The 25,444-nt window shown below is 41.7% G+C and overlaps 1 protein-coding gene across 10 annotated transcripts in view; it reads right to left on the reverse strand.

Moving 5' to 3' along the window:
• The window catches only part of FNBP1 (formin binding protein 1), a 132,309-nt gene that overhangs the window by 79,343 nt on the left and 27,522 nt on the right, over nucleotides 1-25,444 (reverse strand). For 9 of the 10 annotated variants that reach the window (XM_055541389.1, XM_055541396.1, XM_055541395.1 and 6 more), the window contains exon 2: nucleotides 9,185-9,300. In XM_055541389.1, the coding sequence (XP_055397364.1) occupies nucleotides 9,185-9,300 (116 nt within the window). Of the gene's footprint in view, nucleotides 1-9,184; nucleotides 9,301-25,444 lie in introns of those variants that run through there. The other variant, XM_055541393.1, reaches the window with a different exon arrangement.

Here is a 25,444-nt window from a genome sequence, read left to right on the forward strand (position 1 = left end):
AGGGTTGGACCCAGGAAATTTTTTTTTTCTTTCATACTTTTAAAAGCTCACCACAGATTTCCAGATAAAGATGGCAAAATAAAATCTCATCAGAGAATTGTGCTTTTTTTCCAACAAGAGGTAAAATAAAAGCCAGGAAATTTTCCAGAGCAGAAAATAAACCTCAGTCTACACACTTTGAGAAGCGGTGACCCATGTGAGAGATGGAAGGTTCTAGAACAGTGTACAACAGATGCTTGACCCCTCCCTCACAGTCATTGGAAGGGAAATAAGTCCAAGGAACATGGACTGACTGAAAATCGGGTCAGAGAGAAGTTAAATGAGGGGTGAGCCAGCACTCAGGGAACAGAGACAGAAAAGCTCTGAGAGGGAGACAGGCAGACTGAGCATCCAGATTCCAGGACTTGGCAGGGGCCGGGGCTCGCCCCCTGGGTTTCCACTTCTCAGGGCCGCAAGCCGAATGCCTGGGGGAGATCACCTCAAACCTAAGGACCCCCAAGGAATAGGAGTGAATGCTTGTGACCTAATGGAGTGAATGTCAAAACAGAAACACTAACAAAGTTTCAGAAGAGACAATGAAACTCAGAGTCTCAAAGACAAGAGGTACAAAGTCAGGCGCCCCATGGGGTTACCGAAACTGGTGATTAACATGAATTCTTGAGCTTGCCTTCCAGTTTGTTCAAAACCCCTCTGCTTGTAACCTGCCTTCACCATTCAAGCTTGCTTTCTTGCTACAAAAGCCTTGCTTGTCTTCCAAGCATTACACAGCCGAAACAGTAAGATGTTTGCCTGGGAACCTGGAGTCAGCTGTGTTGAGCTCAAGTTCAAGCCAACTAACACTGGTTTTGTGTCTTAGTTGCTCAGTCATGTATGACTCTTTGAGACCCCATGGACTGTAATCCACCAAGCTCCTCTGACCATGGAATTCTCCAGGCAAGAATGCTGGAGTGGGTAGCCATACTCTTCTCCAGGGGATCTTCCTGACCCAGGGATCGAACCCAGGTCTCCTGCACTGCAGGTAGATTCTTTACCATCTGAGCCATCAGGGAAGCCCCACCTAAAACTGGAGCTGCACAGGTGTCCAGTGAATGGCCTTTTGATGGCAGAGGGTCAGAAACTCCACCCTCAGATCATGCTAAGCACCTCCATTTTGGAACACGCATCCCACAAAGAAGCAGGCAACTCAGGTACTCCTGCACAGAAAACAGACGACCTCATCCTGCCTGCACTCATCGTTCTCCACACCTAAGGCCAACCACCACCCTGCTTCTTTAATAAATATCCCAAGCCCCTCGCCTTCCAGCAGGCTGATCTGGGACTTGTTCTCCTGCCTCCTCCCTTGGCAGCCTTGTGAATGAACCCTTTCTCTGCTGCAAACCTCGGTGTCTCAGTGTTTGGCTTACCGTGTGTTGGCCAACGAACCTGATCTGGTAACACTTTCCCCTACCCTTACCCTGTAATGGAGACAAGGCAAGACTAATGGCGCCAGAAGCACAGCAACGATCGTTCACATTCTATCAGATCAAACAGGAGCACTGGTGACTCTTGTTAATACCAAAAACATGCTTCGACATCAACCTAAGATACTTCCATGCTGTATCTCATTAAGACCCCTCAACAACCTCGTAAGGCAGGAAAGATCATCATCCTTATTACTCACATATTACAGGTGAAAAAAGACAAAGCACATAGAGTAATTTGCCCCCAATCATCATTACTGTTAAGTGGAAGAACATTCCGGACACTAAGACTCTAGAGCGGGGTCCCCCACCTCCGGGATCTGATGCCTGATGATCCAAGGTGGAGCTGACGTAATGATACTAGAAACACAGTGAACAACAGATACAACACACTTGAACACCCGAGGCCGTCCCTCCCGCACCCCAGTCCGTGGAAAAACTGCCTTCCGTGAAACCGGTGTGCCAGAAAGGTTGGGGCCCGCTGCTTTAGAGTCTGTTCCTTTTAAGCACTTCACCAAACTGCCTGCATTAAATACAAGCAAGGTGAAAAGATGCAATGTAATACAGAAGACAAGGGAGGAAGAAAATGACAGAGAAAAACCCAATCTGGAAGAAAATATATGAGGGCATGAAATAAACAACTGACTTTGCAATTGAAAAGTGCTGTAAGGAAAATTGATAAAGAGGGATCAACCACAAAGCATTGCTTGGAAAAGTTACCAAACTGCTAAGTGGCACAAAAAGGTTAGAATAAATATTGGGCTGCCCCTAGACTTTTACACCAGAAGACAATGTAGCAACAACAAGGTTTGGAGAGAAAGAATGACCACAGAATAATTTAAGTCAAATTGTTGTTAGGTGCAGTCTATCCTCCATATCTTTGGGGTCCACATCCATGGAGTCAATGAACTGCAGATGAAAAATATTGGAGCGGAGGGGGGAATTCCAGCAAGTTCCCCAAAGCAAAATTTGAATTTGCTTCATGCTGTTAACAGTTGACACAGTAGTTACATTGTATGAGGTATTATAAGGAATCTAGAGATGATTAAAATATTTGGAAGGATGTGTGAGGGTTATACACAAATACTATGCCTTGTTATATAAAGCAACTTGAGCATCTTCAAATCTCTGTATCTGAGGAGGTGGTTCCTGGAACCGATGTTTGCAGACACTGGGGGATGACTGTAGAGTGGTATTCTCAAACAAGAAGGAACTCGAGGAGCATGCCAAAAGTTCCCATCAGGGGTAAAATATCCCTATTTTCCTTGATGCCAACAAACAAGTGCAGAGGCTGTGGTAGAAGGAATGCTGATGAACATATATCTGTAATTAAGACAAACTAACTGTGAGACTCATTTTATAAACCAAGTTATATAACTCAACTAGGAGAGGAAGTAAAAGAGGTAAATACTCTCTTCTTTATCTTTCCTAGCAGTGAGTCAACTGAGACTGTTTGAAATTACAACATGAGCTAAAAACAAAACAAACAACAACAAAAACACACATAAAAACCCCACCAAACAGCAATGACAACCTTTTTTTTTTTTTTGCTAAATCTTATAAGAATTTAATATTTCAAGCTCAGTAAATCCTTCAAGTTTCACTTTAATATCTTGCTAACTGTTCAAGTAAATTTACATTCAATACCTTGTATATACAATGTGCAGTATATTTTATAAAATGACTTTGACAGTTTCCTTTTATTTACAATGGGCTCCAATAAAAAAAAACAAAAACAAATTGACCAGGATAAGAATGGCTCAAGAAGAAAGTACAAATGACTCCAATGCATAAAAACATATTCAACCTCATTCTTACTAAGAAAAACATAAATTACTGGTCAGATCTAGCAATTTTTACTTATCAAATTAGCAAAGATTTGAAAAAGACAGGTAACAAGAAGTACTGAGGGTCAAGGCGGGAAGCAGTGCCATGCACTCTTGGATGGTGATAATGTTACAGTTTCCAAGAAGGGCCACTTAGCAAATTTTACCAGAACCAAAGTGCTACTTTTAGTAACTTATTCTCTAGACATGTTTGCCCAAGTGTTCCATTCAAAGTTATCCATCGCAACTTTGTTCAGAGTTGTAAACAGCTGGAAACAATCAACGTATCCACCAATCCAGTACAACACTGTATAGCTATAAAAGATAAACATGAACTCCTAGAATAATCTGCAGGATGCAGAAAGGCAAGGCCACCCTGAACTTCAGGGAAGCAAGGATTAAAAGTTTCAATCATATGAGTTCATTACCTGGTCATAACAAATAAGTCAGTGTTTTTGTTTTTTTTTTTTAAGAAACAGTGCTAAGGGGCAATCAATATTTGGTTCTCTTATATAGGTCATATAACATATTTTAAGATTATATGAAGAATTTAACCCTGCCTTGAATGGAAGGGATTCCCCGGTGGCTCAGCAGTGAAAAAAATCTGCTTACAATACAGGAAACATGGGTTCGATCCCTGGGTCAGGAAGATCCCCTGGAGGAGGGCATGGCAACCCACTCCAGTATTCTTGCCTGGAGAATCCCATGGACAAAGGAGCCTGGTGGGCTATAGTACATAGGCTTGCAAAGAGTCAGGCATATCTGAAGCGACAGAGCACTCATGCACACATGCCTTGAATGGACTGTAACTATAGTAGGTGTCAGCAAACTTCTATAAGCATATATATATACATTTATATTTATATTTGAGAAGGGGACCAGAGGATAAGATGGCTGGATGGCATCACTGACTCGATGGACGTGAGTCTAGGTGAACTCCGGGAGTTGGTGATGGACAGGGAGGCCTGGCGTGCTGCGATTCATGGGGTCGCAAAGAGTCGGACACGACTGAGCGACTGATCTGATCTGAACACATACATAAGCAAGCTTAGCAAGGACCAGACACTAAATATTTCAGACTTGCAAGCAGGTCATGGTCATGTGGTCTCTGTTGTACTCTTCCACTGCCTTTTTTTTTTTTTTGCAAAAGCAGCCACAGACAATACATAAATGAATGGATGTGCCTGTGTTCCAATAAAACTTTATTTATAAAACCAGGCAGTGATGGATTGGGCCACAGAGGTGGCCAATAGTTTGTTAACCACTGACCTACAGAAACCAAAGCCTTAATTATCATCTTCTACATCTAAAATAAGTTAGCGTATTTTTTCTTCTAATGCAGAAAAGATTTAACGACAGATATCTCCCCAAAAAAGTGATGTTTTTCAACATCATACTGATATTTCAAGCAAGTCTTTGTTGAATATGCTCCAGTCATACTGGCTGGAACTTTTCATTCCTCGAACTTGTCGCCACTTTAGGAGCTCTGCACTTGCTGACTCCTTGGCCTGGAAGAACCACTCTCAGACCTTTGCTTGCTGTCTGTCAGTCCTCAAGCTATGGATTTTCCCTGGCCGGTGTGACTAAGTAACCCTTGCCCCACATCAAGCTTTAATGCATTACTGGTTTTACTTATTCAAGGTGATAAAATGCTATCTTTAAGAGATTTACGGCCTTGTTCATTTGCATGCGGTCTGTTTTCCATAGTGAGAAGATGAATCCCTCAGGCTCTGGCACTTCCGGTGTCTCTTTCACTAGAATCCCCTCCCCTATCCCTGCTGACATATTGTTAGTTGTTCTGTTTGTTGCTAAAGCCTCATCAGCTCTTATAGGCCTGTGACAACACGCAATTCTCCTTGAAACAGTGTTGACCAAATATTGCAGACCTGTTCCCGTTGATTCACTCTTTCCTCAACTATTTACTAAGTCCCTAGTATGTGCCAGGCACTGTTCCGTACTATGGGGATTCATCAGTCAACACAACTCAAGGAGCCCTGCCCTTGAGAGGTTTATATTTTAGCAGAAGTGGAAGGCAATGATGAACAGTATATAAGAAAATTATACAATATTAGAAAGTTATCAGCACTTTGGAAAAACCAGAAAGTGCAGCAAGGAGGCAGGGAGGCCCTCACTGTGCAGGCGACATTAGAGCAAAGGCTTGAAGGAGGTGAGGCAGTTGGCCACATGGATCCCGGGAGATAAACCTCTATGTGATCCATATGAACGGCCACGCAGCATCCCTGCGGCAAGAGCAGGCCTGGCACGTACAAGATTGAACAAGGAGGCGGGGATGGTTAGAGCAGAGATACGAAGGGAGAGACGATGTCAGAGAGGGAGGGAGACCGTTTGTGTCAGCTTTGTAGGACATCACCGTAAGGATTTAGGATTTACTCTGAGGGAAACTTGAGTGGGGGGGGCAGTGGGGAGAGGGAGAACTAGGCTGCAGAAATGCAGATTTTGAGCGGAGAGATGCCTTTTCAGATACATTACATGTGAGATGTTTTCTAGGCATCCAAACAGAGATTCTGAGCAACCTGCTTCTGGAGTTCAGGACAGAGGTCTAGCTTGGAGACACATGTCTGTTGCCATAGAGACTATCCTGAAAGCCAGGAGACAGACAAGATCACCAGGAGAGCATAGACTGAGAAGAAAAGATGACTGGGAGTTGGGCACTGGGGCAGATTGGGGTGAAGGGGCGGGAGGAGACGAGGAACCTCTAGGGAGTCTGAGCAGAGCCTTCCAAAGAGCTTTCAGTGAGATAGGAAGGAAGCCTAGAGATGGGGGTTTCAGATGCCAAGTGAGAGAAGTGTTTCGAGGAGTGAGGAGGCAGCATCCACCCCATCAAAGCTGCTGAGGGGTCAAGGATGGTGAGGACTGAGGACAGGCAACTGGCTGGGGCAGGATGAAGGTCACGGGCACCCCTAGGAGCAGTTCACGCAGGTGAGCTTAATAAGGAGAGGAGGGGTGAGCTCAAAAGTTTTGTTTTCTTTGTGGATTTTCAACGATGGGAGACGGTGCGTTTTTGTGCAGATGGGGATCATCTAATAGAAAGTGAAGCACTGATTACACGGAGATGGAGGAAAAACTAGTGGAATAGAGTTCTGGGAAGGGCCAGGGTGTAAGAGGTGGGCTGGGATTCAGACAGGAACATCAGGTATGGGAACAGATTCGGACAGGTGGGTTACAGAGTGTGAAACTCTAAGGATGTTTTCCTTGGACTGCTTCGATCATCTCAGGGAAGCGGGAAGCAAGCAGTGAAGATAGTAGGAAGGAGATGTTGGGGTGTGTGGCAAGAGAAGCCATGAAGAACTCAGGCAAATGGAAAAGCAGATCAATAAAAGACAGTCTGATTACTCCTCAGCACCAAGGGCCCTGCCCAGATCTCAGTCTTAAAGATTAGAAGACACTTTCAGAGGATTAGTAATTGTCTTGAAGGCAAGGTTCAATTACTCATTATCTGTTTTTGTCAACTTCTCCCATAAGCATAGGACTTTCCTGGTGGCTCAGAGGGTAAAGAATCCATCTACAGTGTAGGAGACCTGGGGTTCGATCCCTGGGTTGGGAAGATCCCCTGGAGGAGGGCATGGCAACCCACTCCAGTATTCTTGCCTGGAGATTCCCCATGGACAGAGCCTGGTGGGCTACAGTCCATAGGGTCGAAAAGAGTCGGACACACCCATAAGCACAAATTTAGATACTTTGCGGGGATGGAGTGAAACAAATGTTAACATTTACATCTCAGGAAAAGGACTTCCCAAGAGAGAAAGGCCACAGCAGTAACACTGCTATTCTAGATCCGAAACAGGGGGAAATGGTCAATGGAGAGCTATTAAATGTTACCCCAAACCTACTGCTGGAATTGGGAGTCTTTTCCTATAGCCTCCAGTTTTGTTACCTAAATCCTCGCTCACAGAGTGATGAGAAAGGGCCGGGAGACAGGTGCTGCCCAGAGGGCAGCAAAAGCAGCGCCTTTCTGTCCTGACACAGAACCGACGGAGAAGCTTGCCGAGGACAGACTTTGCGACATTGGATAACAAACCTCCCAAGCAAATCAAGGCAGTGGCGGAGGCTCCAGGAAAGAGGAGACGTCACCAAGAGAGAAAGTCAACGGAGGCAGGGAAATCCTTTAGGGGAGACCAAGCACAGCGCAGCACACTTTGGCTAAAGCTGTTGTGCAACCCATCTCCACAGGAAAGACAACATTTTATGACGGTGCAATGTTTAAATAATCAACACGGAGCAGCTTGCTGGCCACTCACACTGTCAGTTATGAAGCTTTCAACTGCTAATGAGGCTGATGCACATATAAAGCATCAGAAGATCATCTGCAATAGAATTCATTTATAAAAATAAGTTTATTTATGAAATTCTTATTGAGTAAATTTAATTTTACTTAAATTTTATTCAGCAAAATTAAAGACAATTTAATTCATAGTAAATAAATTATCAAATTATTATTAAATAATATATTTATTACTAAAGAAATTTGTTGTTGCTGCTGCTCAGTCGCTATGTCATGTCCAACTCCGTGACCCCATGGACTGCAACACACCAGGCTCCTCTGTCCTCCACTACCTCCCACAGTTTGCTCAAATTCATGTCCATTGAGCTGGTGATGCTATCTAACCATCTCATCTTCTGCCGCCCCTGTCTCCTGTTGTCTGCAGTCTTTCCCAGCTGTACTATTAAGCAAATAAATAGTAAATTTACAAAAAATTCTTTATAAAAATTATTTCATTGAGCAATATATATTGTATTTTATTTGCTCAATGGAAACAAAACTTATCATCCATGAAGTGCACCATACATACCACTTAGATGCTTATTAAATGACAACAAGAGCTAAGATGATTCTTTCAAAGATACATGACATTCACCTTGTCCAGATGGTCTTTGGATTAAAATGAAATGTTTCTAAATCGAAAGTCATCTAGATACTCACAATCTGCACAAACCAACCAAACAAGAAATCATTAAAGATCTTGCCACTTCAAGCTTAGTTCTGCCAGCAACTTTTAAATATTTTATGTAAGAATACAAACTTCTTGGATAATTTTGTCCTTGGAGTTGTAAGAAGGGCTGCCTGAGGACCTCTCAGCTGCTGCTGGAGGGAACATGAATCAGACGAGCTCTCTGGAAAACTGACTCCATCTGCTAAATCTAAACATACACAAAGCCTAAGACCCAGGAATTCCACTCCTGGACATGTACTTTACAGCCCCCAGTTGGAAACAAGCAATAGCCTAGTGACAGCAGACTGGACAAGCTTTGGCACACTCATCAACCAAAATAAAAAGCACCACAACATGTAACATGAATGAATCTCATAGACGTAATGAGGAACAAAGGAGACCACATACAAACAGTGCATAATAAATGATAACATTCACCAAAGCTTCAAAAACAGGCCAGACCAATCCATGCGGTCAGAGATCAGCAGAGTGGTCAACCACGGGGGCAGGGGAGGGGCATGAACCAGAAGGGACTGGGGGAGTGGGGACTGAGGCTGGTAATTTTCTGTTTCTTGACTTGGGTGCCGATCACATAATTGTATTCACTTTGAAAATTTCTGGAGTCATACACTTATTATATGTGTACTTCTCTGTTTTTATGCTTCAAATAAAGTTTTCTGGGGGAAAAAAAAAAAAGCTGCTCCAAAATTCAGCTGCTAACCTTTTAAGCAAGAGTATAAAAGCAATAATTTGGTTTTTCTGTTTACTGTGCTCTGAAAAATAATTTTCTATATGAAAAAAAATTGCTTTTACTGAAATATAAGCTTTCCTGAAAGGGGAAAATCAATATTTAAAGGCTTACACATTTACGGTATAAAATGAGGATATAAATGACCCTTACATTCATTCTACAGTTAACAAACAACCTTTCTCAATATCAACTTACCTGAGTTGCTTTGCATAGCTGAGTTCAATCTCTGTCCTCTCCTTTACAAATTTGATGTATTTCTCAAGAATATCAATTCCCCCCTGTGTGTGTTTTTCTAAGTTGTCAAATTGATCCTGTTAATAAAAAAAAACAAAGGCAGAGCTTGTAATCTTTCTCTGTGATTAACATAACTTCAGTGCACAGTTCTCTCAACAATATATCAGTACGTAGAAAGCAGTTCTAACATTTTCCATGATTGTACTTGGGTGCTTTTTCGTTGAGCAATTTTAAATCAACATTACCAAATTTGGTTTGAAAACTGCCTGAGATATTGAACTCTGACCCATCCGTTCACGTTCCCTATTCCTGTTTAGAAACGTGGTGTTTGGATATATTTAATGTATTGGCGCAAAGCAGAGTGTCTTCTGCAGATACCAAAAACTGAGACATGAAACACACTCTCGAGTTAACTCAGGCACACTCTTGCCCCTTAAGGGTCATTTGCGAGTTAACTTTCAACATAAGCTCGCTGAAATTTGGGGCAAAGAAATGGGAGAGAGAAGAGTTACAAAATAAGAGTTCAAACAAATAAAATGACTCACATGGACTCTATTCAACATTCACCCATGCATCAAGCTTACCGTGTGGGGCAGGAATGGTGACTGGGGCTGGGGAACCAAGAATAAAAATATAGCCCCAGTGTGCCAAGTGCCTTGAGAACGGCAGTCTGGAAGAGTGAGAACAGGTAGGTACTCCAGCCACAGCTAATGCAAAGGCAGGGAGAGGAATCAGGTGGACTGGTCTCGCTAGAGCCCAGGGTGGGGGTAGGATGCAAGGGAACGAGTGGCAGCGGCTGATGGAACCAGAGGGGCCTGGCTGAATCACCCAGGGCCTTGAATGCCAAGTTAAGGTGCTCAGACTCTCTGGTGGGCACCAGTGAGCCACTGAACGGCTTACAAATGGAGAGGCACTGACAGATACATTTAGCATCACCAGGAGCTGGAAGTCAGGGGACTGTTCAGTAATCCAAAGGCAAAAAACCAGGAGCAGAGGGAAGGAGTCTACAGGTCATGAACAAAGAATCAGCAAGCATGCAAACGATTACATTTAGAATGCATGAACGAGGACCTAATGTACAGCCCAAGGAACTATATTCAGAATGCTGGGATAAATCATAATGGAAAAGAATGTTTAAAAATGCATTGAAAAGATTATAAGAAAAGAATATACATATGTGTATAACTCAGACACTTTGCTATACCGCAGAGATTGGCACAACACTAAATCAACTGTACTTCAATTAGAAGGGCTTCCCTGGTGGTTCACATGGTAAAGAATCTGCCTGCAATGCAGAAGACCTGGGTTCAATCCCTGGGTTGGGAAGGTCCCCTGGAGAAGGGAATCGCAACCCACTCCAGTATTCTTGCCTAGAGAATTCCATGGACCGAGGAGCCTGGTGGGCTACAGTCCATGGGCTTGCACCACTGAGCTCAAACTCACCTAGCCTTCATGACAGATTAGACGGAGAGTTGGAAGGGATGTGCAAGGGAGAATCCTAGGGTGGCTGCTTGGTTCTGCTTCATGGAACCCTAACTCAACATATCACTTCACCCCAAACTGCCGCCCCTCTGCCTGTCTTCTCCATGAAGCAGAACTCGGCCCCACAGAACAGTTGGAGAAACCTCAACGTAAGAAATTCAGGTTTTCTTGGACGTCCCTGGTGGGGTACAGTGAATAAGAATCCACCTGCCAATACAGGGGACATGGGTTCGAGCCCTGGTCTGGGAAGATGCCATATGCCAGCAGGGCAACTAAGCCAACTCCACAACCACTGAGCCTGTGTCCTAGAGCCCGTGAGCTGCAACCACTGAAGCCCACGCACCTAGACCTGTGCTCTGCAACAAGAGAAGTCACCGCAAGGAGAAGCTGGTGTGCAAAAACAGAGTGGCCCCCACTCTCCCCAGCTAGATGAAGCCCATGCAGAGCAGTGAAGACCCAGCACAACTGAAAAGAATTCATTAAAAAAAAAAGGAAATTCAGATTTTCTTTTACTAGAATGTTTTCTAATTGAAAATTAGCACTGTAAAATGTTTATCTCGATACCTAATAATGTTTACTGTTACCACAAAAAAATTGAGTGAAAGAAAGTGAAAGTGAAAGTCACTCAGTCGTGTCCGACTCTTTGAGACCCCATGGACCGTACGGTCCGTGGAATTCTCCAGGCCAGAATACTGGAGTGGGTAGCCTTTCCTTCTCCAGGGGATCTTCCCAACCCAGGGATCAAACCCAGGTCTCTCTCATTCAGGAGGATTCTTTATCAGCTGAGCCACCAAAAATCAAGGACCAATATTAAAGACTTGCATTGATTCCTGGTCCCCGAGAATAGATTTCACAAACTGAGACTTCACTGCTCAAGAAGGTTACTTATGTTACCTCTAAGGATAAGGATGGTCAGGCAAATTTAAAGTGTAAACAAGACTGTAGATCTCTTTAAAGTACTGGAGAGAACAAATATACAAACAGTTCGAGTAATGATTGCAATGGTTCCTAGTTATTCAGAGCAAGGCTTCTTTTTATTTTTAATTAACTGTTTTATTTTATTCTTTATTTTAGCTGCTCTGGGTCTTTGTCGAGGTGCAACAGGGCTTCTCTAGTTGCAGGGCTTGTGGACTTAGTTACCTCACAGCATGTGGGATTTTAATACCCAACTAGGGATCAAATCTGTGTCCCCTGCATTGGAATCTGGATTCTTAACCACTGGACCACCAGGGAGTTCCCAGAGCAAGGCTACTTTAAAGCTTTCTGCTAATCAGTAAACCGTTGTTAATACAGTTTTACATTTATTTATTTATTTAACTCTTTTTCATACCCCTCCATCCATTTGAGACCCCTCTCTCTGTATAATTTCTACCACCAGAGCCTTACTTTTTTTTTTTTCACCCATACTACAGGGCATGTGGGATCTTAGTTCCCTGACCAGGGATCAAACCCACGCCCCCTGCGTTGGAAGCATGGAGTCAACCACTGGACCATCAGGGAAGTCCCCAGCCTTACTATTTTTAAAGGTATAGATGTTTCCTCGAAAACTTACTAAGATCATCTGCTCTTAGATTTCACCCTTGTCCTGCTAACAACCAAACTTCCTACTTTTCCTTACTATATTATTTTGCAATTCTTTTTAGCACTAATATGCACAATATAAAGCAATAGCTTTTGAGATCAAAAAACTTAAAAAAAAAATTTACACTTGAATTGAGCCTACCTTAAAAATGACTGGCCTCAAACCAACAATATGTTTTCAATAAAGTTATCTCTATTCAAGACCATTCTGCAAGCTATAATAAAGCACTTACTAAACTAAGTGTCCAAATGGGAGAGAAGATCTTAATAATAATAATAATAAAAAAAACCTGACTCAGTAACCAACTAGCACTTGCTCATGAATATAGCATAGTTCTTTTTCTGCTGTATTGCAGCACCTCAGTGATGCAAGACTCTGCTGTTGCTGCCACATGGACTTTCTGACAGCAGCTACAAGAAATTCAAAACAGATGAAAAACCAATCAACCCGCTTACATTCTTGATGAAAATGTGGAAAACTTAATGGGGAAAAAAAAAACCCCAAACCCTCCAGATCTTAAAAAGACTCTTTTGTGAACAAATATTGTACGTGGTGTTTTTCAAAATAGCCTTTACCACTTGGCAGATGGTACCATGATCAAAAATGAGTCCTTTCCATTTTCTGTGAATTATACTTGATTTAAAGGGCGGCAGGGAGAGAAAGAGAGAGAGAAAATGTATCCTTTGCTGTTTGATGTCACATCGCAGCCGTTTTGAAGACTCCTTTCCCCTCTTAAAATTCATTAAAGACCCCAAAGAGCCTTGGCTCATCTTATTTTATTACATACACATGTGTGTGTGTTTATCTGTATACACACACACAGAGGCTGTGCTGGGTCTCAGCAGCAGCACACAGGACCTTTTCGCTGCAGCACGTGAAATCTAGTTCCCTGACCGCGGATCAAACCCAGACTCCTTGCATCAGGAGCGAGGAGTCTTACCCACTGGACCACCAGGCAAGTTCCTGCTTATCTGCTTTATAGCTATCAATATTTACTCTATCAGAAATTAAAAGTTGAAAGACTTAAAAAATATCAATTCATTTTAAAAGACAACAATAAATTTGTTGTATATTAATTTACCTAGCATATATATATATATATATTATTTTTAGGAACTTTACTTCAAAAAACACCCCCTCCTCCCACAAAAATTAGAAGTATGGTACTGTTTTACATGTCTACAAATCTCTTTAATGTCTGGTTTAATAGAAGACAACTGGATTCTCATCTTCTTTCACATTCAGTCTGTTGTGGGTCCTTATTTTGGTGGAAGTATATAAAAAAATACAACTTAACCCAGATATGCAACAGTTAGAAAATAGAGGCGTATTTCAATGTCCTTTCTAGATAATTGTGGATACCATACCCAAACTCAACAAATAGTAGTTTCTTAAAGGTTAGCTGGAATGTGAAACTTGAAACCATGGCAATGAATTTTTCATACCAGTTACAATAAAATGCACTAGTCTGTCTTGCACTGTGAATGGATCTTTTACCTGGGCATGACTGCATTATGCTCTGGTCATTTGGAAAATGTTATTTCACTTATTATGCAGATCTTCCAAGTGTCGACACGTTTCAATATAAACTATTTTAGAAACACATGTCTATATCATTACTGATCTTATCCGATGAGTCTTTAAATATGTGGTAACAGTCAAGGTCACAGTGGCAAGGACACATTTTCCAAAACTTTAATTTCCACTTAAAAGCTGGGATTTTATCATTGGCTACAAATACTGTCAGTTGTTTCCTTGAGGAGACAGGCTTGATTCATTCACTTTAGAGAAAATGTCTGCCAAATGCCCAAGAGTTCATCTGTTGATTGTTCTTTGAAGTAAAAACGATATCCTATGATAAAAGTGGGCTTCCCTGGTGGATCAGTGGGAAAGCATCCACCTGTCAATGCAGGAGACTCAGATTCATTTCCTGGGTTGGGAAGAGCCCCTGGAAAAGGAAATAGCAACCTGCTCTGGTATTCTTGCGTGGGAAATCCCATGGATAGAGGAGCTTGGCGGGCTACAGTCCATGGGGTTGCAAAGAGTGGGACACGACGTAGGAACTAAAGAGCAGCAGCAGCAACATGACTGAAGCAGCTGAGCTGTGCTCAGTCACTCAAGTCGTGTCCGACTCTTTGCAACCCCACGGACTGTAGCCCTCCAAGCTCCTCTGTCCATGCGGATTCTCCAGGCAAGTATGCACTGGAGTGGGTTGGCATGCCCTCCTGCATTTGGTCTTCCATGGTTTCCCTCATTGCAGGGCAGATTCTTTACTGTCTGAGCCACCAGGGAAGTCCAAGAATACTGGAGTGGGTAGCCTATTTCTTCTCCAGGGAAATTTCCCGACCAAAGAATCGAACCAGCGTCTCCTGCATTGCAGGCAGATTCTTTTTCAGCTGAGCTACCCGGGAAGGCCCCTGATAAAACCAGCTAGTCCAGCTCAAAGTACAATCACTTAAGTATTCTGGATTAAGTATTCTTAATACTTAAATATACTGGTTTAATTACTTAATACTTTAATATCTGGTTTAAGTATTCTGGTTCCTACCTTGCCACACTATGAAAAAGATGAATGATGTATATTCAAACATTGAGATTTAATAAAATCATTCATCTTCACTGTTTCATCAAAGACATTTAAAAATAAAACTTTAAAAAAAATTTTTTTTAAAACAGGTACTGATGAGAATAGCATAACCACTGCCACACTTTGGAGCCGGCACCCTGACTCCCGCTGGGCCCCCAGTCCTCTTGCCCACCGCTGCTTTTGTACTGCCAGGGCAATTGCCCACAAGGGGAAAAAGACAATGTCTTAGTATCATTATGAAAATAGTTTTGACCTCGTGGACTCCATGAGAGGGTTTCTAGAACCTCCAGAGGTTCAGACACTCACTATCATATGACACATACTCTAAAATTTCTACTTGAAAGCTTCATATCGCCAAAGACGAAGAGAGTCGGATAATGTAGGACCTAATGGAAAATGTTTAATTTAGAAGTGTATACTACATATACACTCAACACATAACCCCAAATTTGCCAAGAGAACTGCAAACGGATGTGTCCAAGTAACTGATTACAACCTGACAGGTACCTTTTCAGAATCTCCTTCCCCCTCCCCCTTACCAAGCCTTCTCTTGAATCCTCATTGCTCCTTGAATTCTAACGAACCAAAGGCTCCTGGCAGGAGCTTTCAGCTACAAGGGGCCAAGTAAGCCGAAAAGACAAATGAGGAAAGTGCAATTGTATTAATCAGTATTTTACAATTATTTTTTCAGGTCTGGTTTTATGTCCTAGACTGTGATCAAGCTCCTTTATACATTGAAGATTGAACAATGAAATAAGCATGACCTCTGGCATTGGTTTAGGTCATGAAGTTATCATCATCAGAGGTTCTAAAAAATCATGAAGTTTATTTATTTTTTTGTATTTTGGGTTTCTATTTTTTTTTTTTTTTTTGGCTCCACCATGTGGTATGCATGACCTTAGTTCCCTGACGAGGGATTAGCACTGGGAGCATGGAGTCTTAACCACTGGACCACCATCAGTTCAGTTCAGTTGCTCAGTCGTGTCTGACTCTTCACGACCCCATGAATCGCAGCACACCAGGCCTCCCTGTCCATCACCAACTCCCGGAGTTCACTCAGACTCACGTCCATCGAGTCAGTGATGCCATCCAGCCATCTCATCCTCTGTCGTCCCCTTCTCCTCCCCGTCTCCCCAATCCCTCCCAGCATCAGAGTCTTTTCCAATGAGTCAGCTCTTCACATGAGGTGGCCAAAGTACTGGAGTTTCAGCTTCAGCATCATTCCCTCCATAGAAATCCCAGGGCTGATTTCCTTCAGAATGCACTGGTTGGATCTCCTTGCAGTCAAGTCCCCAAATCATAAAGTTTAATACAAACAAAATTTGCCTTCCCATAGACCTACAATATAAACCCATCAGTCAGGGTGAAAACTGGTTTCTCTAGGTCAGATATAATGACTATTCTTGCTTACTCAAGAAGACTTCTGAAATCGGATTTTTTTTTTTTTTTTCAAATTATGCCAAAGAACTAACACAGGAACTATGAGCACAAAAGCTATTTAAGATGAAGAGACCCATATCGGCCACAGTGAAGCTGTCTCCAAAGTACAGGTCAATTTTTAACACGATACTTCCTCTAATCAAAAAGGATATTAAACAGACACATTCAAAATCCCTGGAAAAAGCCAATCTAATAAGAAACTAAGTTGCCAAAGTCGCCTCTGTATAAATGGCTCAGACTGGAGAAAGGGTATCCAAAGGCAGCCCTCCTCCACACGGAAATGCGGAAATCCGTAGGGAATTATCCCCTCCTGTCACTGGGGCACTTCCATGTGGTATCAAAATACTGTTTTAGGGTGCTCTAATTCTGTAAGAAACCCGCTTTCCTAAGGACTTGGGCACCTTGAGAAGCACCTGATCCCAAACGGCTCTGTTTCTTTTTCTCTTTTGGTCGTGCCACATGGCACACGCGATCTTAGTTCCCCAACCTGGGATCAAACGTGTGCCCCCTATGGTGGAAACTAGGCGTCCTAACCACTGGACAGCCAGGGAAGTGCCCCAAATGCTCTATTTCAACAGAATCCCTTGGGATGATATTACCAGTGTTGGCGTCCTCTTCTCTTTGAGGGAAGTGTTAGAAGAGATTTGAAAAAAGATAGATATAGGTATATGTGTAACTGAATAATTTTGCTGTATCCCTGAAACTAACACAACATTGTTAATCTACTATTGTATGAGTGCCTAGTTGCTCAGTCATGTTCAACTCTTTGAGACCCCGTGGGCTGAAGCCCACCAGGCCCCTATGTCCATGGGATTTCCCAGGCCAGAATACTGGAGTGGGTAGCCATTCCCTTCTCCAGGGGATCTTCCTGACCCAGGGATCGAACCCAGGTCTCCTACATTGCAGGCAGATTCTTTACCGTCTGAGTCACCAGGGAAGCCCTGTGAATCTCTTATACTCCAATGTAAAATAAAAAAATTTTTAAGACTGTCAGAGCAATCTAGATGTCCACCAACAGATGAAGGGATAATGAAGTTGTGGTATATATATACAATGGACTATTATTCAGCCATAAAAAGGAACACATTTGAGTCAGTTCCAGTGAGGTAGATGAACCTAGAGCCTGTTTTATAGAGTGAAGTATAAGTCAGAAAGAGAAAAGCAAATATATTAGTGCATATACATGGAATCTAGAAAAATGGTACTGATGAACCTATATGCAGGACAGGAATAGAGACACAGACACACAGAACCGAGAGGGGTCACAGCACACAGCAAGGGAAGGAGAGTGGGGACGAACTGAGAGAGCAGCCATCGAATGTACAGAGTACCACGTGTAAAACAGCCAATGGGAAGTCACTGTATAACAGGGAGCACAACCTGGAACTCAGTGAGAACCTAGAGTGGCAGAATGGAGCAGGAGGCAGGTTCAGGGAGAAGGGGACAAATGTATACTTATGGCCGATTCGTGTTGTTCTGTGGCAGAAGCCAACACAATGTTGTAAAGCAATTACCCTCCCATTAAAAATAAATTTTTTAAAAAAGTTACTACACACACACACACAAAGTGTCAGAAGATATAGATTTACCCAGACTGAATGTAAGAAAACCTCACTTAAAAAGTTTTTAAAAATCCACTTGAGTCTGAATATTCAAGTGGTTGCATCTATAGAAAGAACAACAACAAAAAATTATAGAACTTTATAAACAAAAACGTGTCATCCAAAATACCATCTGCGACTCTATTTCTTGGATGTTTAACGAAGATTTCAATTCATTTCCTTGGACAAAGGAAGACTTGTCCTCATACATTAAATTAAAGGCAGAAATTCCCCAAAATATAGGTTCAACGTAAAAGCTGTCAAACCTTGAAAGTGATGAAAAACCATTACCCAAAGTGACTTCAGCGTTTGTCCACAGTAGATAAAAAGTGAGAGACAGCATTAGAGGGTTTCTTTCAAGGAGCCAGATAGACTTGTGTTTTGACAATACAGATTTTTGCAGATTCTGTCAAGCCATATATACATCTGCTGATTCTGAAATGGGTCCAGTGAATTGGGGTGGTGCGGCTCCTTGGGTTGAGAATGTCTACTCAGGCAAGAGCCTGTAACATAACTGACAAAATGGGGCTCTGATGTGACAGGGTCATGGCTGGACAGTCAAGTTGGTACAACAGATTTTAATTAGGAAGGGAATGCATGCAAAACGAAAGGTTTTCCTGAACTTGCTGCTGATGCTAAGTTGCTTCAGTCATGTTCAACTCTGTGCGACCCCAAAGACGGCAGTCCACCCGGCCCTGGGATTCTCCAGGCAAGAACACTGGAGTGGGTTGCCATTTCCTTCTCCAATGCATGAAAGTGAAAAGTGAAAGTGAAGTCGCTCAGTCATGTCTGACTCTTTGTGACCCCATGGACTGCAGCCCACCAGGCTCCTCCACCCATGGGATTTTCTAGGCAAGAGTACTGGAGTGGGGTGCCAATGCCTTCTCCGTTCCTGAACTTGAGATCTCCTTAAAAAGCAGGTCTAGGGATTCCCTCGTTGTCCAGTAGCTAAGACTCTGTGCTTCCAATGCAGGGGACGTGGGTTCGATCTCTGGTCAGGGAACTGGATCCCACGTGCTGCAACTAAGAGTTTGCATGGTATAAGGGTGTATAATGCAAGCCGCCACTAAAAATTCTGGGTGCTGCAACTGAAAGAACCCACATGCCACAACAAAGATCGCAGATTCCAGGTGCCACAACTAAGACCCACTGCAGCCAAATAAATAAATGTTTAAAAACAAACAAGGACGTCTACAGCATGTCAGAAAAAACAGGTACAAAGTTAGGTATATTTGCTATAATGAGTCACTGTTGTGAACTCTCTCTGTTATGAAAATGAAAATACTAAAGAATTACTCCATGTTCTTTCCAGCCACTGCTCTGGAAACATGAAAGGTAAGGACGTAAACACGAGATGAAAACACATGTTCAAGTCAAAAACAAAAACTGTAGCTGAAGTTTAAGAGGCAACAGCGTATGGATGAAGTTATTGACGTAAAGAATGTGGAAAGGCGCACAGAACATGAAAAGTTGTGTCTTGGAATTTTTCTAACAATAATTACATTGTCTACAAAGAGCAGTAAGGAGGCTGGTGCTGGCTGGATGTACAACAAATTAAAGGCCCCAGAAAGCAGAGGACTCAGGCCAATGAATGAGGGGTGCCCTCAGCCAAGTGTAATGTGATTTTACCCTGCATCCTGAAATGCAAAGAGAAGGTAACAAATCGTATGTGTAGAAAAAGCACCCAAATTCTGACTGTACTGGAGACCAAGCAGATGAGACTCGGAGGGGAAATTGCTCTGGAACATACTGCTTTAAGAAGCTGCAGTGAGCTTCTGGCCTATTTCAATGTTCTTAGAACACCTTAATCACTCTCTGCCCTTGTCTCTGTCCCTTTGGATACAGTAAAAGCAACAAACAAACAAAAACAGACATCTGTAACCACCCCAAACAGGCTGCATGAAAGAGACAGCAAAGAATAAGATTTTGAAGGAAAAAACATTTCAAGGAGCTTTCACTATTTTTCATTAAAAAAAGAAAAAAACACTAACTTTGTAAATAATATTTCATGGTAATATATATATTTTTTTAATTGGAGGAAAATTGCTTTACAATTTGTGTTAAGTTTCTGCCTGTAAATGATATTCTTAATGGTACTCCTCCAGACAGACATTGTCAAATATTTAAGTAGAGGAAGAAAAGAATTAAGGGTGATGGGCAGGGTGGGGTAAATTAGGAGTTTGGGATTAACAGATTCACACTACTGTACAGGGCTTCCCTGGTGGCTCAGAAGGTAAAGAATCCACCTGCAATGCGGGAGACCTGGGGTTCGATCCCTGGGTTGGAAAGATCCCCTGGAGGGCATGGCAACCCACTCCAGTATTCTTGCCTGGAGAATCCCCATGGACTGTAGCCCGCCAGGCACCTCTGTCCATGGGTGTCGCAGAGTCGCAAAGAGTTGGACACGACTAAGCAACTAAGCACTACTGTATATAAAATAGACAAACAAGGGCCTACTGTACAGCACTGGGAACTATACTCACTATTTGTAATAACCTATAACTGAAAAGAATCTGAAAAAAAAAATATATATATATATATATAAAATCGAATCATTGCTCTGTACACCTGGAACTAACCCAACATTGTAAATCAACTATATTCAATGAAAGAATGAAGGAAGGAAGGAAGGATGATGAAACTATAAAAACTAGGCTCAGAAAGCTGGGTCTAGCTTGAAATTGTAGCGGGCTGCATCAATGCTGATTGAAGACGGAAATTAGAGAACAAAACCTTGCTCTTTATAAGAAACAAAACGCTCTCATCGTGACAGAACGCTCTCATTGCTTAGTCAAGTTTGTTAAGATGAACGTTTTTAAAACAGACGCTCGGGATCATTCGCCATCTGGCCTCGACCTGGAATGGAATCTTCTCATTCCTTTCCAGGTTTCTGTGCATCAGCTTGGACATGGAAGGCTGTCTAAATATGAACTGGTTTCTTTCCTGGGCCGGCTCCCTCAGCAGGTCCAAGAGTCCAGTCCCCTCCCCCTCCTCCAGCTGGCCAGACGTCCTCTAAGTCCTAGAGAACTCACTGTACCTCTCAAACGTCCCACACCATCCTCCACAGGTTTAAGACTAACCCAAGGGCAGAAGAAAAGAGGGAGAGGTAGAGAGGAGGAAACCACATTCTGAATACCAGGAGGAACTTTGAAGGCGGTCCAAACTCTAACGAAGAGCAAAGTATATAAACTAAACTTTTAATGAGAAGGAAAAGCCAGATTTTAAAACTCTGACTTATTTCTAAACTCTATAAATTATTTCCAGGTGTGTGTGTGGGATTGGGCAGAATATTAGAGAAATACCATAGGGGAAAATTTTTGTTTAAGTCCTGGCACCTGAAACTTAGTTAACACCAATGAAAAAGAGTAAACGTGTAGCAATTAACTCACTTCCAATGTTAAGTAAAGACGGTTCAGGGACTTCCCTGGTGGTCCAGTGGTTAAGAATCTACCTTCCACCTTAGGGGTCACAGGTTCAATCCCTGGTCGGGAAACTTAAGATTTTGCATGCCACAACTAGAGAATTTTTGAGAGTTTGTTTTGCGACCAGGAGAGCTCTTATTTGTACGAAACAGTTTTAAAAATACAGAATAAAACAGTTTTATTTCTACTATTATTCACAACATCTGGTCCAAATACTACATATTTTTAAAATACTTAAGTTTAAAGAAGGCATGTTACAAAAACTAATGAAAGATCTTGCATGACAAAGACCTGACACATACAAATAAATAATAAAAAAGCATATCTTCCATGGTAGAACCAGATTGTTATTATATTACATGATACATTTACTGCAGTTCCTTTCTAAATTTTAAAAAATCTGGAATTCCAAACACATCTGGTCCCAAAGGTTTTGGATAATGGATGTCAGACCTAATTTGGGGAAATCAGTTGCTCAATAAGACAAGATAGGGAAAAAAATATAAGGATTGGGAAGGAAGAAATATGTCATTCACAGAGCATATGATTAACTATGTAGCACAGACAAGAGAATCCAGTGATAACTTTTAAGAACTAAGAGTTTAATACAGTTGCTGGATATAAAATCAATGTATAGGACGCAACTGCTTTTCAATACAAGAGCAACAAGCCGAACATGAAGTTTTAGCAATAATATAATTCACAATAGCATGAAAAATTGCAACTGGATAGAAATGAACTGAATAAAAAATCTGTGAGACCGTCAGGGAGAAAACAATAAAACCTTCTTGAGACATCAAAGAAACCCAGAAGAAATGAAGAGATACAAGGCTCTATAATGTAAATATATCAAATCATTCCCAAATTATCTATAGATCTAATGCAGTTTCAATTAAAATCCCAAGTTTCTGGAGAATGTAATTCAAAGACTAAAAGGAGCTGCAAAAGTCAGTCAACAGACAAAACACTCTTGAAAAGCAAGGTGGGGGTAGCGGCCACACCCAGCACAGACTCACTGTTAAGTTAATGCTGTGTGGTATTGGCCAGGGACAGAAAAATAGGAGAATGCAAAGACGAGAATGCCAGGAACAGGCCCAAGCCAAAAAAGACTTTGTCTAGAAAACAGGTAATCGTATAGAAAAGTCAGAGAAGCTAACAGCAGGAACCGGAGGCTAGAATGAATTGGTTTGAACTCCAGCTCTTTGGGTCTTCCCTGGGGGACTCAGATGGTAAAGAATCTGCCTGTAGTGCAGGAGACCAGGGTTCAGTCCTTGGGTTGGGAAGATCCCCTGGAGAAGGGAATGGCAACCCGCTCCAGTATTCTTGCCTGGAGAATCCCATGGACAGAGGAGCCTGGTGGGCTACACAGTTCATGGGGGTCACCGACTGAGTAACTAACACTTTCACTTTAGCTCTTTGATAGACCAGCTATGTCACATGGAGCAAGTTAGTTAAAGTCTCTGTGCTTGTTTCTTGTCTAAAAACTGGGAATAATAGCAGGATCTGTTTGTAGGACTTTGTAAAAGGATTTGTATAAGCTATCTCACACTTAGAGCATTGCTTGGTACATGGTCAGTCCTCAGTGAGTGTTAATACCAGCATCCTGACCACCATCATACCATCGTGATCAAAGGTCAGTGGTGAAGAAACAAGCTATTCAATCAAAGGTGCTGAGATAATTGTATATTTGTTGGGAAAAATGAAATCCAGACTCTCTTTTACAATATATACACAAAATAATTCCAGGTAGATTAAGGACCTAAATGGAGACGAGCAAGACTGTTAACACTTTTAGAAGACAATATACAAGAGTGCTTTTCCAACCTTGAGGTGGGAAAGGATTTTTAAACAAGATATGAAAATGCATGTACCATAAAGAAAAATAAATGGATAAACCTGTCTGTGTAAAAACTAAAAACTTCTGTTTGTGAAAAGATACCATGAGGAAAATGAAATGATACATGACAAGCTGGGAGAAGATATTTGTAACACATGATCAACAAAGGATTAGTAAGTATCTACAATATATTAATAGAAGGAATTGACAAATCAATTTTCTTTTTTTAATTGAGGTATGCTGCTGCTGCTGCTAAGTCGCTTCAGTCGTGTCTGACTCTGTGCGACCCCATAGACGGCAGCCCACCAGGCTCCCCCGTCCCTGGGATTCTCCAGGCAAGAACACTGGAGTGGGTTGCCATTTCCTTCTCCAATGCATGAAAGTGAAAAGTGAAGTCGCTCAGTTGTGTCCGACTCTTAGCGACCCCATGGACTGCAGCCCACCAGGCTCCTCCGTCCATGGCATTTTCCAGGTAAGAGTACTGGAGTGGGGTGCCATTGCCTTCTCCCATTGAAGTATAACCAACATATAACATTATATTAGTTTCAGGTGTACAAAATAATTATTTGATATTTATATATATCCTGAAATGATTGCAACAGTAAGTCAACATCTGTCACCATACACAGTTACAAAACTTGTTTTTTCTTTGAGATGAGAATTAAATTTCTGAAAAAGAGGAAAGAAACCCAATAGGATAGAAGGGAAATCATAATAACTTTAAGAATGAATATCAAGTCACAGAATTGACAAAACTGAACTACTGTTTACTGGTATATTCATAAGTGATGAAAAACTACAAAGAAAAACTGAAGTATTTTTAATACAAAATTTTGAATAATGCTCAATTAGGGCAGTACGACAGGAAGGCGAGATGTGATCGGGCTCACAGGGGACTTCTGGACGGAGTAAAGTTCTATTTGTTTCCCTGGATGAAATGCTCATGGGTGTGCATTTCACTATTTCTGCACACATCATTCTATCCATACACAGCTTCATACATTGATTTATAATAGATCATACTGCTCATTGCTCGTGCATGCTCAGTCATGTCCGACTCTTTTCAACCCTATGGACTGTAGACCGCCAGGCTCCTCTGCCTGTGGGATTTCCCAGGCAGGAACACTGGAGTGGGTTGCCGTGCCCTCCTCCAGGGGGTCTTCCTGACCCAGGGATGAAATGGGTCTCCTGTGTCTCCTGCACTGGCAGGCGGACTCTTTACCACTGAGCCACCTGATTCAATCATATTATACTAATTATACCATAAATAATATTTAATTATTAGTTTACAGTTTGATTAATGAGGAAACCTTCAATACAAGAGGAACTTAAGATCATTGAAACCTCTGCCAACAGGAAATAAAAAATGAAGATACATTTATGAAAGAAAAAAAATGAAGTCAACAGAAAAATCTATTACATTAAATATTGAACTATTACTTTTTCCTTGATTGATGTGCTTCTTAGTTTGTTCCCATAAAAAATATAAAATGTTCTTCAGAATATGGGCATCATGTAATACCCAAGTATGGATTGATTATTGATTGCAAAAAATACTTCACACTTATAAGCAAAAAAACTTTAAAAATCCAAGACTATTATTGCCTAGAGCCAAATAGTATATTTTTCACATACTATCACAGGAACATAATAGATTATTTTTCTCAAATAAAATGCTGATGAAGGTTAAGACAACACATTATATTACAGAGTAAGCAACATATGCTATGTCTTCTCTATACCAAAATCACATCCATCCATTCATTCATTCATCCAGTGATATTTTATTGAGCACCAACTATGTGTCAAACACTGGAGGGCATAGCAGCAAAGAGAAAACATAAATTTTCTATTCTTATGGAGCTTATGTACTAGTAGATCTTTACTGTATTAAACTACAAAAAAAATCTCAGAAAGATTAATCCAAAATTAATTTAGTTTACATTCCCATGAGAAGAACTACTAGGTCTCCAGATAACATCATTTTAAAACCCACTGATACCTATTAGCAGAAGTGACAGTCAAAATATTTAACAACCAAATATCAACAGACTCCCCATCCAGTCAGAACAGAGAGGCCAGCTCTGCTGGGGCATCCTGACTGAAAATCAGCCTTGTCTGTCGCCCAGATCTCTTCCAGAAAAGGTGGACCAATTACAGTTACACCCCACCAACAGAGAATAAGGGTCCCTATCTTACTGAACATTGACCAGAATTTAATGTTACCATTTGTAAAGCAAAAAACAAACGGTGCTGGGAAAACTGGACAG

The sequence above is a fragment of the Bubalus kerabau genome, chromosome 11 (assembly GCF_029407905.1).
Source record: "Bubalus kerabau isolate K-KA32 ecotype Philippines breed swamp buffalo chromosome 11, PCC_UOA_SB_1v2, whole genome shotgun sequence".
Taxonomy (NCBI): Eukaryota; Metazoa; Chordata; class Mammalia; order Artiodactyla; family Bovidae; genus Bubalus; species Bubalus kerabau.